General features: G+C 44.2%; 1 protein-coding gene across 5 annotated transcripts in view; it reads left to right on the top strand.

Annotated features, from left to right (window-relative positions):
* LOC137425365 (ras-related GTP-binding protein A) overlaps positions 1-15,975 on the top strand; it is a 47,131-nt gene extending 31,156 nt beyond the window's left edge. For all 5 annotated transcript variants that reach the window (XM_068113729.2, XM_068113728.2, XM_068113727.2 and 2 more), the window contains 2 exons: positions 14,772-14,887; positions 15,001-15,975. In XM_068113729.2, coding sequence (XP_067969830.1) covers positions 14,772-14,887; positions 15,001-15,098 — 214 coding nt within the window. In that variant the 3' untranslated portion in view covers positions 15,099-15,975. The remainder of the gene's footprint in view (positions 1-14,771; positions 14,888-15,000) is intronic.
* The last annotated feature ends 1,863 nt before the right edge of the window (positions 15,976-17,838 follow it).

A 17,838-nucleotide genomic window follows, 5' to 3' on the forward strand; every position in this document is an offset into this window, starting at 1 on the left:
CCGATATACTTTAAACTTGCCAGGTATATTGCTGGGGACCCGAGGATGTGCCTTTTCAAGGTTTCATATTAATCGGACAAGTAGTTACCGAGCTATGTCCAAAAAACGATTCAACCAATCAGAGAGCAGCGAGCTATCACGTGTGCCGAACGTGCCGAACAGACTCTGCCTCGGACGGCACATTTGAGAGCGTATTCATTTATTTCACGTTGGCAAACTATGTTGGCGTTAAACTATGTTTTAAAACTAATTAAAACTAATTTGCGATTCTTTCGCTTTCCTGCGCGTTTGTGCACGCTATGGCGATTTCTTTACCAAACTCCGCAAGCCGTTCGCTTTGGACCAAACCATTTCATGTAAATAGAGGGGGGGGATATAATTTTAGATATATATATAGTACGGGCATGCCCTAGTACAACTAATGATAATAGCATAATATTCATGGTACTAGTATAGAAACCTGTCAAAAATGATGGGTTGGAACAGTTTATTCAACGGTATAGCCTCGTGAATGTGCCAAGGTCTAACGCCTCAGCCTCGTGTCAGGTGTGCTTATATCTTTATTTATGAGACATCATAAGGATGTAAATGAGCGAGAGAGCACGCACAGCAGTAAGGACGAAGGACGGGAACAGTAGTGAGTTTGAGGTGAAGGTGGGAGTGCATCAGGGGTCAGTACTAAGTCCACTACTATTTGTAGCTGTGATGGAGATGCTGGCTCGGAATGTAAAGGAGGGTTTACCGTGGGAGTTGTTGTATGCAGATGATCTGGTGTTGATTGCGGAGAGTATGGATGGACTGAAGGAGAAGATGAACAAGTGCAAAGAATGTATGGAGGCAAAAGGTCTGAAGGGGAATATCGGAAAGACGAAGGTGATGGCAAGTGGTAAAGCATGTGGTTAGGTGGAAAGAACTGGGAAGTGGCCGTGTGCTGTGTGCAGTAAGGGGTGTCGGAGTGGACTCCATTCAATGTACAATGTGTGCTGAGTGGGTTCATAAAAAAATGTAGTGGTCTGAGAGGGTCATTAACCAGTGTGGCAGCTACATTCAAGTGCAAGGTGTGCACAGAGGGAGCTGCAGATGGAGGAAATGTTGTTGGATCTTGGAGACGGCGTGAAGCTGGAAGGTGTGAAAACATTTTGTTACCGAGGAGACATGCTGAATGGAGAACGTGGATCAGACTCTGCAACGGTTGCTGGAGTGAGATGTGCATGGAAGAAGTTTCGGGAACTGAGTGGCATGCTGACGAGGAGGGGAGTGTCGTTGAAGCTGAAGGGAAAGGTGTATGCTGCATGTGTGAGAAGTGTTATGATTTATGGAAGCGAGACATGGGTAATGATTAATGAATGTAGAGCAGCAACGAAGGCTGGAAAGGGTGGAAATGCGAATGGTTCAGTGGATGTGTGGAGTATCGTTGAGAGAGAGGAAGACAAATGATGAATTGCGAAAGATGATGGGAATGTGGGATTGGAATATGGAATATGGGATGGGAATGGGATTTGTTGATTTGTAATACTCAGTTCCAGAAAGAGGATAATAAGCTTGTTACGTACATGTCAGGTGGGTCGACGACAACCGTTGACTACCTGCTGGTGCGTAGGCGAGATAGGGGGCACCTCCGGGACACAAAGGTGATCCCGGGGGAGGAGGCTGTTTCACAGCACCACTTGGTTGTCTGTGACATAAGGGTGAAAGTTGCGAGGAGAGGTCTGCGGGTGAAGTACCAACCGAGAATGAAGGTGTGGCGGTTGAAAGAGGTGACAGTGAGGGAGGCATTACAAGAGAGGCTGAGTATGGTGGAGGATGATGTGGTTGAGCTTGAAAGTGGTTGGATGTCAATGAAAGATAGTCTGTTGGGAGCCGTTGGTGAGGTATGTGGATGGACAAAAGGACCTCAGAAAGAAAAAGGCACCCAGAAACATGGTGGTGGGATGATGAAGTTGGAAAGAAGATTGACGAGAAGAGGAAGAAGTTCAAGGAGTGGCAGAAGGCGAAGGGTATGGGGGCAGAAAAGGCAGAGCATGAAAGTTATAAGGCAGCCAAGAAGGCTGCAAAGAAAGAGGTAGCAAAGGCACAGGAGGCATGTAGGAAAATGTTCGGAGAACGCTTGGATTCGGAAGAGGGTCAGAGAGCGGTATTCAGGATTGCAAAGCAGATAGCGAAAGAGAGGTGTGATGTGATGGGGGTGAGTTGCTTGAAGGATGAAGTGGGACAAATCGTTGTGGACCCAGATGGAATTAAAGGAAGATGGAAAAGATATATGGAAATACTGTTGAATGCAGAGAATGAATGGGATGGCAACATAGAGAGTAACTCAGTTTTAGGACCGGCAGAGAAGATAACCGAGAAGGAAGTTGAGGAAGCGATAAAACCAATGAAGAGTAGAAAAGCGGGAGGGCCGACGGGAGTTGTGGGAGACATGTTGAAGGCAGAGGGAAATTGGGGTGTGAAGAGAATGACAGAGGTCTGCAATCTGGTGGTGAAAGAAGGCCGCATTCCAGTGGATTGGGAACTGAGTACCCTCGTCCCTCTATACAACGGGAAAGGTGACCCTCTGGACTGTGGCTCGTATCGAGCGATAAAGTTATAAGAGCATGGAATGAAGGAATTGGAAAGGGTGTTGGAGAGGAGGATAAGGAAGAAAGTGAAGATTGACAAAATGCAGTTTGGATTTATGCCAGGAAGAGGAACGACAGACGTGCGTTTTAATGTGAGGCAGTTGCAGGAGAAGTATATGGAGAAGAGGAAGAAGTTGTTTCTTGGGTTTGTAGACCTGGAGAAAGCATTCGAAAGGGTTCCACGTGAAGTAGTGACATGGGCATTGAGGAAGTTAGGAGTGGAGGAATTAAATGGTTGATCAGAGTAATGATGCCAATGTACAAAAGAGCGCGCACAGCTGTAAGGACGAAGGACGGGAACAGTGGTGAGTTTGAGGTGAAGGTGGGAGTGCATCAGGGGTCGGTACTAAGTCCACTACTATTTGCAGCTGTGATGGAGGTGCTGGCTCAGAACGTAAAGGAGGGTTTACCGTGGGAGATGTTGTATGCAGATGATCTGGTGTTGATTGCAGAAAGTATGGATGGACTGAAGGAGAAGATGAACAAGTGGAAGGAATGTATGGAGACAAAAGGTCTGAAGGTGAATATCGGAAAAACGAAGGTGATGGCAAGTGGTAAAGCATGTGGTGAGGTGGAAAGAACTGGGAAGTGGCCGTGTGCTGTGTGCAGGAAGGGTGTAGGAGTGAATTCCATTCAATGTACAATGTGCGCTGAGTGGGTTCATCAAAAATGTAGTGGTTTGAGAGGGTCATTAACCAGTGTGGCAGCTACATTCAAGTGAAAGGTGTGCACAGAGGGAGCTGGAAATGGAGGAAATGTTGAATTGGATTTATTTTTTTTTGCATACTGAATCGAGGCTCGTGAAAGAGCTGACATTTACTTCACAAACAAATCAACCAGACAAACAAAATATATAAAAAGAGGGAGCGGAAGACAAGATGGGGAGAGAAGGGGAAGCACACAAACACTTGAGAGCACACAACATTTGAGAGCAGGGAGATGTGTGGGAGGGAGAGGGCTTGGGGGGAGGAGACGTGGGAAAGGGGGCAGGGGGTGGGAGAAGTTTCAAACGCAAGGACACCAAGGACTTCCAGGACAGAAGTTGGTATTTCCTTAAAGTGGAATTGGGGTGAAATTAGCAGGGGTAGAAAAGATCAAGGTTTTGGATGGGGGAAGATAAGAGATGGTGGTTAACAGCTGTTTTAAAGACCTGGAGGGTGGAGTGGGATTGAAGAGAGTGAGGGAGTTTGTTCCAGAGGCGGGAGAAAAGAGGAGTGAAGGTGAGCAGAGAGTCTTGATTTTGGCAGTTTCACCATAAGAGGGATGCAGGCAGATCTTGTGCGACCTGTAGGAATATTTGCGGGACAGAGCCCAGAGAGAGCTGGGGGTGAAAGGCCAGAGAGGAGTAGGTAGAAGACGGAAAGACCACCAACCTGCCTGCGGCGGTGAGTGAGTGAGAGGCCCTTGGAGTTAGCTTCATCGAGGGAGATTCCAATGATTCTGAATGCTTTGGTTTCAACAGAGTGAAGACGAGCTAGGTGTGAGGCAGGAGCACCAGCCCAGAGGGGAGAGCAGTATTCCATTGAGCTGCGGATGAAAGCCTTGTATGTGGTGAGGAGCTCAGGTGTGCCAAGGAAGGACTTCGCACGAGTCAGAGAGATCATTGATGAAGACCAGAAAAAGCACAGGGCCCAGAACACTGCCTTGGGGAACTCCAGCCTGAACAGGAAGAGGAGATGAGAGAACCCCATTCAGGACCACACGTTGACTACGACTGGAGAGGAAGTCCGCCAGCCATGCGTGGAGATTTCCATGGATACCAAAAGAGGAGAGTTTGGTGAGCAGAGCGGGGTGCCAGACCGTATCGAAGGCACGTTATATGTCAAGGGAGACAGCTCTAATTTCCTGTTTGGCATTGAGGACCTCCATCCATTGTTGAGAAAGCAGAAGCAGCATGTCCAGAGTGGAGTGACCAGGTCTGAAACCAAATTGATGATCAGAGATCAAGCCATTGGAGAAGTGTAAAGATTTCATATCTGAAGCAATGATGGATTCCATGACTTTGCTGATAATTGGGAGAAGGCTGATTGGTCTGTAGTTGCTGGGATCTGTTTTTGCACCTTTTTTGTGCAAAGCGGTGATGTTGGCAGATTTCCAAGCAGATGGCAGATGACCTTGAGCAAAAGAGAGGGTGAAGAGAACAGAGAGAGGGAGTGAAAGAGCGGAAGAACTGGATTTTAGGACCCGTGGGCTGATGCCGTCAGGTCCAGTTGCAGAATCAGAGTCGAGAGTTGACAGAAACTTTTCCACCTTGTCAGGAGGAAAGGACACAGAGTCCAGGAGCAATTGGGTCCAGTGGGTGCAGAGAGGGATGGGTTTGGGACACAAGATTTAGAGGCATACACAGAGTTGAGGCATTCAGCTTTTTCACGTGCGGAGTCAGCCGTGTGGCCGTTTGAGGTGAGGGAGGGGATGGAGGGGGAACAAACACCAGAAACAGATTTGACCAGACACCACCAGGATATGGAAGAGGGAGACAGATAAGAGAGTTCTGTCCTGAGAACGGAGAGATATTGTTTCCTGGCTCTCCTGAGGGTGGACACACACTTGTTTCGGGCTTTGTGAAAGAAAATGAGATTTCCTTCCGTTGGATTTGCTTTCCAGGAGACGAAAGCAAGTTGTTTCAGGGCAATAGCCTCACCACAAGATTCCGTGTACCATGGACGGGAGGAAGGGTATGACGACTGAAGACGAGATGGGATAAATCTGTGCATGAGAGAGAGCAATTTACTTTGGAAGAATTCCCAGGATGAGTTGATGTCAGAGGCGGTAGAGATGGGAGACCAGTCCAGATGATTGATGGCTGCTTGAAGACCGTGCCAGTTGGCCTGAGTGAAATGCCAGACTCGTCGACGCTGAGGAGGCTCTCTGAGAATGGTCAGAGAGATGTCCACTTTAACAAGCACATGATCAGATGAGCCGATTGGAGCAGAAGAAGAGCAGCAGACATTTTCAGGGAAGTTAGTCAAAACCAAGTCCAGAAGAGAAGATGCTCCATTGACTGAGATCCGGGTCGGGAAATTGACAGATTGTGTCAGTCCCAGTGAGTCACAGAAGTCCTTTGCTGAAGAGCCATGGCTGGTGAGAGAGGTACCCACACCCAGCCAACTGGCATGGTGGCAATTGAAATCACCACATATGAGGAAGAGAGAATTGGGATGGGTAGATAGAAGTTGGTCCATATTATCAGACAGCGAGATGTAGATGGAGTCATCACTGTTTGGTGGACGGTACAACACACAAATGAACAAAAGGTGGGAGCGAAGGGGAAGCCGTAGCCAAAGGTATTCCTGGGGGTGAGGTGGAGAGAGGGCAGTGCAGGGCGAGTGAGGAAGAGAGTTTTTTATAAAGATAGCAACCCCCCCTCCAAGACGAGGCTCAGGTCTATCATACCGGAGGAGGGAGTAACCTGGGAGAGATACCAAGGAATCAGAGACATCATGAAGGAGGAAAGTTTCTGTTAAGCAGATCACGTCTGGTTTGTCAGAGGCAACCTGTATGGAGAGATCCGTCAAGTTTGAGCGAAGGCCCCGGATGTTTGAGGTCCATACTGTTAAAGAAGAGGAAGGGGGAGCATCGGATACACAACAGGGGGGGGGCGGTAGGGTAAGATGTGGAAGAAGAGGAAGAGGTGGAAGAGGTAGGGAGAGCTGTTGAAGGTGTGTCAGAGATTTCAGAATAGCTTGGAGAAAGGGAAGAATGGGGCGGACAAAAGGTTTGATGGTGATTGGGTGAGGCGCAGTGAGGTGTTATTTGAGGAGGGGGAAGAGTGAGGCAGAAGGTTGAGGGAGATGAAGGTGAAAGTTGGAAGGGGGAAGAAGCGGGGAGGATGCTTTGAGGAGGAGGGGTGAGGGGTGAGAGGGGAGTCTAGGAGGGGAGGAGTGAGGGAGAGTCTCGGAGGGGAGGGGTGTGGGGGGAGTTTAGGAGGGAAGGGGCAAGGGGGGAGATCTGAAAGGGATGGGTGATGGGGAAGATTTGGAGGGGAGGGGCAAGGGGGAAGATTTGAAAGAGATGGGTGATGGGGATGATTTGGAGGGGAGGGGCAAGGGGGTAGATTTAGAGGGGAGGGGTGATGGGGAAGTTTTGGAGGGGAGGGGTGATGGGGAAGTGTTGGAGGGAAGGGGTGATGGGGAAGATTTGGAGGGGAGGGGCAAGGGGGAAGATTTGAAAGGGATGGGTGATAGGGAAGATTTGGAGGGGAGGGGCAAGGGGGAGTATTTGAAAGAGATGGTTGATGGGGAAGATTTGGATGGGAGGGGCAAGGGGGTGGATTTGGAGGGGAGGGGTGATGGGGAAGTTTTGAAGGGGAGGGGTGATGGGGAAGTTTTGGAGGGAAGGGGTGATGGGGAAGATTTGGAGGGGAGGCGTGAGATTGGATTTTGAAAAATGTACGATTAATGGGAAACGAACATTTATTGCAAAATGAGTTTCTTGAGACCTTCGAGTCAAAAATACGTTTGAGGACGCTGAAGGATGGGTGGAGTTCTGGAGAGTTTAGGGAATGTATGAAAGAGGCACTGTAACTGTAAGAGATGGAATTTTTTTTGGAATGAATAGATTTGGTGAGCAAGTCGAAAGCATCCTTTTATAGAAGAAGAAGAAGAAAAAGGTGTTATAGTATATGACAGAATACAGCTCTTCAGGGGACAGTTGAAACATTTTTTAACGACGTGAACACGTGATCACGAGCAACGTGGTCGAAGAACGAACGGACAAATAAGAACGAACAACGGATAAGAACAGAGAAGGGAATATTTTTTGGGGTTTTTTTTTTTTTTTTTTTTTGAGTTGAGATGAAAACAGAGACCGAGACCGAACGTGAAACGTGAAAAATAGAGACCGAAAGTAAATGCGAGCGCAATCGAAGAACCGCTGAGACAGAAACAAAGCCTCAAGCCAAGGTCAGACACAGTAGCCTACTAGTACTACACGAGGCCTCAGAATACGCGACACGAACTAACCGACGATTCTGTACACAGGTATGAAAAACCAACACCAAAAATACTATTAAAGACACACCAATAGTTACACACACCGAAAGAAAGATACAGTTTCGACAAAAACACAATTGTGAAAAGTTCCTTAACTTCGAAAGCGTGCGCGCATGGACAGCTTTGAAGAGACGTGACCTCCAATCTTGCGCATGCGCGAGCTGTCTTGGAGATGGCGTGAAGCTGGAAGGTGTGAAAACATTTTGTTACCTTGGAGACATGCTGAATGGAGAAGGTGGATCAGACTCGGCAACGGTTGCTCGAGTGAGATGTGCATGGAAGAAGTTTCGGGAACTGAGTGGCGTGCTGACGAGGAGGGGAGTGTCGTTGAAGCTGAAGGGAAAGGTGTATGCTGCATGTGTGAGAAGTGTTATGATTTATGGGAGAGAGACATGGGTAATGAACGTAGAGCAGCAACGAAGACTGGAAAGGGTGGAAATGCGAATGGTTCGGTGGATGTGTGGAGTATCGTTGAGAGAGACGAAGACAAATGATGAATTGCGAAAGATTATGGGAATAGAGCCTGTGATGGATGCTGTGAAGAGAAACAGGTTGAGATGGTTTGCTCATCTGTTGAGGAAGGATGAAAGTGACTGGTTGAAAAGAGTGATGGAAATGAATGTAGAAGGAAGTAGAGGATGGGGAAGACCGAGAAAGACTTGGCTAAAGATGGTCGAAGAAGAAATCCGGGCAAGGGGGTTAACAAGGGGAGATGCAGAAAATAGGGCAAAATGGAGAACATTGTCATGGGGACCGCAAGGCTAACCCCCGCTCTTGCAGGGAAAATGGCCTTAAAATGCCTGTTGTTGTTGTTGTTGTTGTTTGTTGATGGGAATAGAGCCTGTGATGGATGCTGTGAAGAGAAACAGGTTGAGATGGTTTGGTCATGTGTTGAGGAAGGATGAAAGTGACTGGTTGAGAAGAGTGATGGAAATGAATGTGGAGGACGGGGAAGATGGAGAAAGACTTGGCTAAAGGTGGTGGAAGAAGAAATGCGGGCAAGGGGGTTAACAAGGGGAGATGCAGAAAATAGGGCAAAATGGAGAAGATTGTCATGGGGCCCGCAAGGCTAACCCCCGCTCTAGCAGGGAAAATGGCCTTAAAATGCCTGATGTTGTACAAGGAGGTAAATGAACACTTGTTTTACTCGGCGTGCATTGCACATCAAGTGCAGCGAATTTCACCTCTTTGCGTCTTGTATTCATTGTTGTTTAAAAAAACAAACACTGCTGTACACCGCCCTTGAGGCTCGGTTTGCAAGCCACCGTCTTCAATTCCAATAGAAGAGACATCATTACTGGTGTTTTGGGTCCTGTGGGTCTTCTGGGTCCTCGGGGTATTTTCGGTCCTCTGGGTCCTCTGTGTCTTTTCAGTCTTGGGGGTTATTTTTGGTCTTCGGGGGTCATTTTGGTTTTTGGGATCTACTGGGTATATTGGGTCCTCAGAGTTTTGTGGGTCTTTAAAGATATTTGGGGTATTTTTGGTATGTTGGGTCTTCAGGATCTTTTAAGGTCTTCGGGGACTTTTGGGTCTTTGGGATCTTTTTGGTATTTTCATAAGGTCAATTGAAAATTTTAACTCCCGCTTATCGATAATATGTAGTTCCGTGATCTTGTGTTGATACCAATGTTGTTGTCGAGTCCACCTGGTCCGGGTCCAGCAGTCCTGAGTCTGTGTACTTGCCTTTCCAAGTCCAAGTCCTGATTTTTTTTCCTTGTGCTTGGGACCTGCCTCTGTTTACTAACGACTCGTATTCCAAATTTGGTGGATGGAAAGCTATCCATTAGTTTCTTAACATTTTTAACCTACGAACCTGAACATGCACACTCTAGCAGGCAAAGTTGTTGTCTCTCTAGCAGGCAAACAAGTGCACTTGTTTGATTGAACGTCTCAGCTTCTGTATTTCATTCATTTTACATCGTACAAATTCATGCCACCACTTGTTCTCCTCAGCAACGTCTCATCGACACTGTGGTGACATTACAACTTGATTTCGACGTCAATAAATTTTTCTCCAATCATTCACAACGTTAAAAACAAACAAATGTTAAAATGTATTATTCCTACATTTTATTGCATCGCACATAACATTAATGTCAGTCTGTAGTTTCCCTTTTAATAATGCAACGAAGGGATAAAATAGTATATTAACATCTATCTATAATTCCAGTAATCTCTGTATGTCTGTATGTCTGTGACCGCTGTTTCTCGACAACCACGGGTCCGATATACTTTAAACTTGCCAGGTATATTGCTGGGGACCCGAGGATGTGCCTTTTCAAGGTTTCATATTAATCGGACAAGTAGTTACCGAGCTATGTCCAAAAAACGATTCAACCAATCAGAGAGCAGCGAGCTATCACGTGTGCCGAACGTGGCGAACAGACTCTGCCTCGGACGGCACATTTGAGAGCGTATTCATTTATTTCACGTTGGCAAACTATGTTGGCGTTAAACTATGTTTTAAAACTAATTTGCGATTCTTTCGCTTTCCTGCGCGTTTGTGCACGCTATGGCGATTTCTTTACCAAACTCCGCAAGCCGTTCGCTTTGGACCAAACCATTTCATGTAAATAGAGGGGGGGGATTGTCACCGTACTCGCAAGCCGTTCGCTTTGGACCAAACCATTTCATGTAAATAGAGGGGGGGGATTGTCACCGTACTCGCAAGCCGTTCGCTTTGGACCAAACCATTTCATGTAAATAGAGGGGGGGGATATAATTTTAGATATATATATAGTACGGGCATGCCCTAGTATTTAAGAATGTTAGTACACGTTTCATCTAAAGAGTACACGTCTTTTAAAGTGCTTTATAGTCAACAAACGTAACATTTTAGGTAATATTACAGATGTCACACATACTTTTAAACATGAGTACCATAAAATAACAAATAACAGCTTTCTAAGGACTTTAAAAAAAAAAGTTAGAAACGAGTGCTCCATTACTAAGCACTGCTTTCATAAACCACACAAATTACACACTTGATGCAAATATATATGTAAACTTTTTATATATTAAAACTAGAACAACACTTCGACGTCACGACGTTGACCAATATGCATTCGCCCACATTATTATAATACTTGCACCAAGTTTGATTTAAATCCATTCAACTGTTCTCTAGTTATCGTATTTTTACCTGACATGATCTTTGGCCTTTGATGTCGGGACCCCAAAATCTAATCGGTTAATCTTTACATCATTACACATACCTGTACAGTACCACGTTTAAATTATATCACTTCAGCCGTTCTCAAGTTATAAACCCATTACAGACTTTGACCTTTGATCTCTTGACCCCAAAATCAAATCAGTTAATCTTTACATCAATATACATAATTGTACCAAACTTGGATCTTATCAGTTCATCTTTACTTCATTACACATGAACTACATGACCAAAAGTATGTGGACACCTGAACATCACACATCTCATTCCAAAATCATGGGCATTAATATTGAGTTGGTCCCCCCACCCCCACCCCCCCCCCCCCCCCCCCCGCCCCTTCACTGCTATAACAGCCTCCATTCTTTTGCAAAGGCTTTCCACTAGATGTTCGAACATTGCTGCGGGGACTTGCTTCCATTCAGCCACAAGAGCATTCGTGAGGTCGGGCACGGATGTTGGGCGATTAGGCCTGGCTCGCAGTCGGTGTTCCAATCCATCTCAAATGTGTTCGATAGGGTTGAGGTCAGGGCTCTGTGCAGGCCAGTCAAGTTCTTCCACACCAATCTCAACAAACAATTTTTGTATGGACCTCGCTTTGTGCATGGGGGCATTGTCATGCTGAAACAGGAAAGGGCCTTCCCCAAACTGTTGCCACAAAGTTGGAAGCACACAATCGTCTAGAATGTCATTGTATGCTGTAGCGTTAAGATTTCCCTTCACTGAAACCAAGGGGCCTAGCCCGAACCATGAAAAACAGCCCCATACCATTATTCCTCCTCCACCAAACTTTACAGTTGGTACTATGCATTCGGGCAGGTCACGTTCTCCTGGCATCCGCCAAACCCAGATTCAGTCGTCGGACTGCCAGATGGTGAAGCGTGATTCATCACTCTAGAGAACGCGTTTCCACTGCTCCAGAGTCCAATGGCAGCGAGCTTTACACCCCTCCAGTCGGCGCTTGGCATTGCGCATGGTGATCTTAGGCTTGTGTGCGGCTGCTCGGCCATGGAAACCCATTTCATGAAGCTCCTGACGAACAGTTGTTGTGCTGACGTTACTTCCAGAGGCAGTTTGTAACTCGGTAGTGAGTGTTGCAACCGAGGACAGACGATTTTTACGCGCTTCAGCAATTGGCGGTCCCGTTCTGTGAGCTTGTGTGGCCTACCACTTAACGGCTGAGCTGTTGTTGCTCCTAGACGTTTCCACTTCACAATAACAGCACTTACACTTGACAGGGGCAGCTCTAGCAGGGCAGAAATTTGACGAACTGACTTGTTGGAAAGGTGGCATTCCATGACAGTGCCACGTTGAAAGTCACCGAGCTCTTCAGTACGGCCCATTCTACTGCCAATGTTTGTCTCTGGAGATTGCATGGCTCTCTGGAGATGTGCTTCATTATATATACCTGTCAGCAATGGGTGTGGCTGAAATAGCCGAATCCACTAATTAGAAGGGGGTGTCCGCATACTTTTGGTCATGTAGTGTACCTGCATCAAGTCTGATTTGGATCCCTCCAGCCGTTAAAAAGTTATCGCAGTAACGAAAACCTATCACGGACGGACGGACGGACAACCTGAAAACATAATGCCTCTGGCGACTTTGTCAGCAGAGGCATAAAAATGAGGACATAATTACCTTCTTACATGTTAAGTTGCACCACTTGGTGAGTTAAAATAAAGACGTTAAGAGTTCGACATAAATGTGGCAATAATGCAGTAAACTTTGCACAGAGAAATCTAACTCCAGTTTTCCAGATCCAATTTTGAAAAATGTTTTGTAAAATATAAGGTAATATTGCAACAAAAAGCGGCAAAAAGGGTTGGCGTCAGGAAGGGCATCCGGCCGTAAAACATTGCTTCAAAAAGGGGACCGAAAAACAACAACAACCACGGTTCCCGAAAAAGGCCAACCCCCGCTTTGTGGGGAAAAATGGCCTCTAAAGGTGGTTTTTTTATTTATTTATTGCAACAAACATTTTTGGGTTACTTTTTGTTGAGGGAACCGATTCCGACCTTGTATATAGAGGATTCGGTAGCTTATTTTAGCCAGAAATTGTTTTGAACTGAGCTTTTCCGCTCCTTATTTTCGCTCTAATTCATTCTTTTCTTTTTTTTTTGGCCGATTTGACATTTTGACCACTTTCTGTAATCCCAGCAACCCCCTGCACATCAAGGTATGATAATATGTAAGGAAAAAACAAAAACCCTAATTTTTGCTCCAATTCCTTCAGGTTTGGCCAGATTTGACATTCCGACCACTTACTATACTCACAGCAATCCCATTCACACTGCGATATGATTTTTTTCTTAAGAAAATCAAATATGTAAAACTCGAATCATAACCCTAACAGCACGGAAACTGCTGTAGTTTCTATTCCTGACATGCTATGGTGCTCAGACATTAACACGTCCTCGGGGTAGCATTCGCAGTTAAGCATAGCAAATGTCAAGGTTCTTGGTCAAATAATAATTAAGATATGGAAAGCATCATCCTTGCCAATCATGAGTGAGATATAATTGCTTCTTTTTAATTGTTTTTCCAAAACACATAAATTAACACCTAACTTATTGATATGAATGTCCAAATAATCATCTTTTTTCGTGATTTTGATATAAAGTTGTGTGTGTGTGGCTGCTCGGCCATGGAAACCCATTTCATGAAGCTCCTGGCGAACAGTTGTTGTGCTGACGTGTTGCGTGACTTTGCCACATTGAGTAATCCTCTATATACAAGTACAATGATATAAAGTATGTTACTATATTTATTAAACATGAACTTGTTTCAACATACGTAGTTCAAGAGATTGCTCTAGGCAGTGTATAAATAGATGACTCATTTCCAGTTTCTTTTTACACTCCAAAACCTCATTCTTATTACTATATGGAAAATGTACCTTATTTTTGTCAGCACTTAAAACTAAAGCATTGATATCATTTAAAGGTAAGCCATTTCGTGTTTAGGTTTGGTGTGTTTCAGCGAATTGTTAAAAGTGCTCTTTGAAAGTACAAAATGTGTTTTGGATCGCGTGCCATTACACGAAGGTACGACATTCGTGTCGTCTCCGAAAATCTGGAACATCGGTCGGAGTTGTTTTCATTTTCCTCTGCAGGATTGTTTAATGCTGTCCGTTAATCCGTCATAATCACCAGCTTCACGGTTGCACGGGCGTTTTAGCGGGAAACCAATTTGGCTTGGTCAAGTTTGACTGTCCACTAAATTTTGCTGGAATCGGGTCGAGTCCGAGTTCTTGACATTCAGAGTCCGAGTCCTGAAGAGTCGAGTCCGAGTCCTCCAAAAAGTGGACTCGAGTCCGACATCACTGATACCCGTACATCATAAATTCAACATAAAAATGTCTTTGGCCATTTTGAAGAAAATGGCCGTCATGTTGAATTTAAAGTTGACTAATTGACTGTGTTTAAAGAGTATCAAGATAGGAGCATAACTGCCGAAATTCATACTTGTATCACAATGTAAACGATTCACCCTAATAATGGGTGTTAGCCGCCTAACGATGAGTAATATTCGTATTATTATTGGGAATAGTGGTAATATTGAATGCAGTAAATTTATGTCACCGTTAACGCAGGTTTTAAACTCCGAGTGCAGACGATCTGTGTTAATGCAACCGTCTGACACGACAATTTGTCGTCTGATTCGGTGTCCCTTGATTGGATGACCCTTCCATGATGCTCAGCTATTTTGCTTTCAGCTCACTGCCATTCATTGTCCCTTTCCTTCAACAATTAACTTTATCTATCCAATCCCACTTTTCCTTCTAAGCCTTCAAGTTACTGCTGACCGCTGCCTGTTGTCTCCCACACATACTCACAATTGTTGCTACTCTTGATAATCCCATTGCTTGTATCTTCACATGTTGGCTTTGTTTCACACTTTTCACTACTCTGTTGTCTGATTTGGACCATACTTTGTCTAGATTTTCCCCATATTGAAAAGGTGAAAGTTATACATCCATTGTGTTTTATGCAGCAAGCTTGCTGCATCTTTCCAGAGCATGGAAGTGCGCAACTCCACTTTTGCTGCCTTTATTGATGTCTTTACCTCCAACACCTATGTGATGGTCGTCATGTCTGACCCTTCGATCCGTAAGTTGCACACCTGTCTTTTTAAATGTGCTTTCGCTTCCCATTAACACTGTCATCCATAATCTTCTGGTTTTGTATTCCTTTGTAATTTATCAATTCCCATTCACCAACAGCTTCGGCAGCAACCCTCATCAACATTCGTAATGCAAGGAAACATTTTGAGAAGCTCGAACGCATGGAGAGTCCCAAACATAGTCTGATGATGCGTTGAGCTGAGGCATTGACAAAATCTGCGTACAAGGGCAGCAGCCTCAAAGTAGGCTGCAAATTGAATAGCGACATCTACATTTAATCAATGATCAAAATATTGTGTTTTAAATATTGTGCACTTATTGGAGCTCTGGGGTTGCAGACGGCCAAAAGACCATTGCAAGTTGCCAATGCACTTTTGACCTGGTGGGCCATCTGAGGACCTTGACCAAAACAAACCAGACTCGGTCATCAAATTGAGCAGAGAGAAGATTAGAGATTTTCTCCAACTAAAGGGTTGAAATAAACTTAAAACCAATCCACTCTATTTTGTAGATTGTAGCAATATCGTCGACTCGCACCACTCAATATCGTCTACCAAAACTGGTTTTAGACCTTCTGGCACAAATACTATACATTTCCACCTGTTCTATTTTTGACCCATGTAAAAACGATTTGAAGAGCATACATATCTGAAGACTTTTACAATACACTGGCCATTCATATTTCTATCCCCTTACCAAAGCCTGGTGTTGGCTTTACGGATAAGGTGGCCTTGCTTGAGATCTTAGGGTATTAGGGTCCTAAGTGAGCCCTTGCCTTGCCATGCCATTGAATTAACACCAGGTGGGTTGACTCAGCCTGCCAAAGGCTGCACACAAACCATCCCATCCCATCCCTTTCCACGTTGCCAAAGGGCATAGATGACATATTTAGAATGCACACATTAAGGTACGTGCATGGATTTGAACATAAGTTTATCAGGGGTTGTTCCAAAGGCCAAGGAAGTTTGTCTTAAAAAGCCCCAAAGTTGGATGAACATGAGTCCACTGTTTATTTTCTGTTTGTGCAATCTGCATTGTATTCTGCAATAAAGAGCAACTGTGTATTAAACATGATTTAGTGGCAGAGTCTGCACTGTTTTCCACTTTTTGGGCTTTTCCTATTTATTTGGGTTTTTGTTGGTCTGCATTTTCTTTTTTAAGTTACTCTACAATCTACATACATCCTCAGTGTTTTGCACTTTTAGTCGATGAACTACTTTTTACCATAAAAATCAAGCAAGTTGTGATGTAATTGTGACCTTTCTTGACCACCCCTTGTGCAACAGGTCGATTTTTTTGTTTTTGTGAAAAAGTTTGACATTTTTTTGACCACCTAAATTTCCCCTAAATATTCATCAAGTTAATGGCCAACAATTCGAACATTTATGATTTTTCCTAATACTAATTAAAAATCACTGAGGCATGACTTTTCAGCCACCCTGTATATTTGTACTTGTATTTCAATATAGATAGATTCACTCAAAATATGCCAAATTTAGCTTTAATTCTCCTGATATGTAATAGAGTCTTTGATAGTGCAGTCAGATCAATTTCATGCAACATCTTGTACATGAGCAACCAACATCAAAATAACCATCACATAAAAGTATTTTAGCTTCTGTATGGAATACCTTAAAGTTCATACATGTGTTGAATCTATGTCTGTTTAGATATTTTAGACCTATATAAAGGAAAGTAAAATCTTTGAAATAATTCACCACAAAAATAACCATCAGAATAGAATATATTGTTTTGGTTCACATTTCCAGATAAAATTATAGGTCTACTCATCTTCACTGCTGTCATGAATCCGACGCAGCTATAAACTGTCTTCCCGATGTTTGACGACAAGCAGGGTGATTCATCAATGTGTGCCATCCCTTGGATTGACGTTAAACGGGCTTTCCGGGTATATATATATATATATATATATATATATATATATATATATATATATATATATATATATATATATATATATATACAGTGCATTCAGAAAGTATTCAGATCCCTTCATTTTTTTCACATTTTGTTATGTTGCAGCCTTATGCTGAAATCGTTTAAATTCATTTTTTCCCTCATCAATCTACACTCAATACCCCAAAATGACAAAGAGAAAACAGGATTTTAGAAAGTTTTGCAAATTTATTAAAAAGAAAAAACTGAAATGTCACATTTACATAAGTATTCAGACCCTTTGCGATGACACTTGAAATTTAGCTCAGGTGCCTCCCATTTCTCTTGATCATCTTTGAGATGTTTCTACACCTTGATTGGAGTCCACCTGTGGTAAATTCAATTGATTGGACATGATTTGGAAAGGCACACACCTGTCTATATAAGGTCTCACAGCTGACAATGCATATCAGAGCAAAAACCAAGCCATGAGGTTGAAGGAACTGCCTAAATTTCTTTCCACTGTGTGAAGCACTCCCGATGATTCTTAGCATTTTCATGAAGGCGAATCCTTTCAGGTGCTTTCCACTGGTTGAATCCACTTTCCTGCTCCAATGAGGATTGATGGTCTGAACGGGAATAGAGAAGACAACAGATACAAAATGCAGACTTTTTAGAAGGGGAATCGACCAGCCATGAGCGAGTCCCTTCCTCACCACGACCATTTCCCAATTTCCTCTTGAACCACGTTTTGTTCATTGAGCGGTTATTTGTTGGTAGGAAAGGCCCCTCACTGTTCTGGAAATACTTCGAACTCAGCTTTATTATTTCTGTTCTCAACGTGTAAGGCAGAATTGCTTTTCCAGTATCCTTGTCGAACTTCAGAAGTCCAATGTCATGCTGTTCAATCACTTCTGGTATGACAGTTCGAGGCTCTTCGACACCATCCAGTTCACTCGGTTCAGTGTCGTCAGGTAAAATCTCGTCAATAAACTCAACATCACCATCATCGTCTTCCCCTCCTGTCATGTCCACGTTCTC

The sequence above is a fragment of the Myxine glutinosa genome, chromosome 4 (assembly GCF_964187855.1).
Source record: "Myxine glutinosa chromosome 4, kmMyxGlut1.1, whole genome shotgun sequence".
In the NCBI taxonomy this organism is placed as follows: Eukaryota; Metazoa; Chordata; class Myxini; order Myxiniformes; family Myxinidae; genus Myxine; species Myxine glutinosa.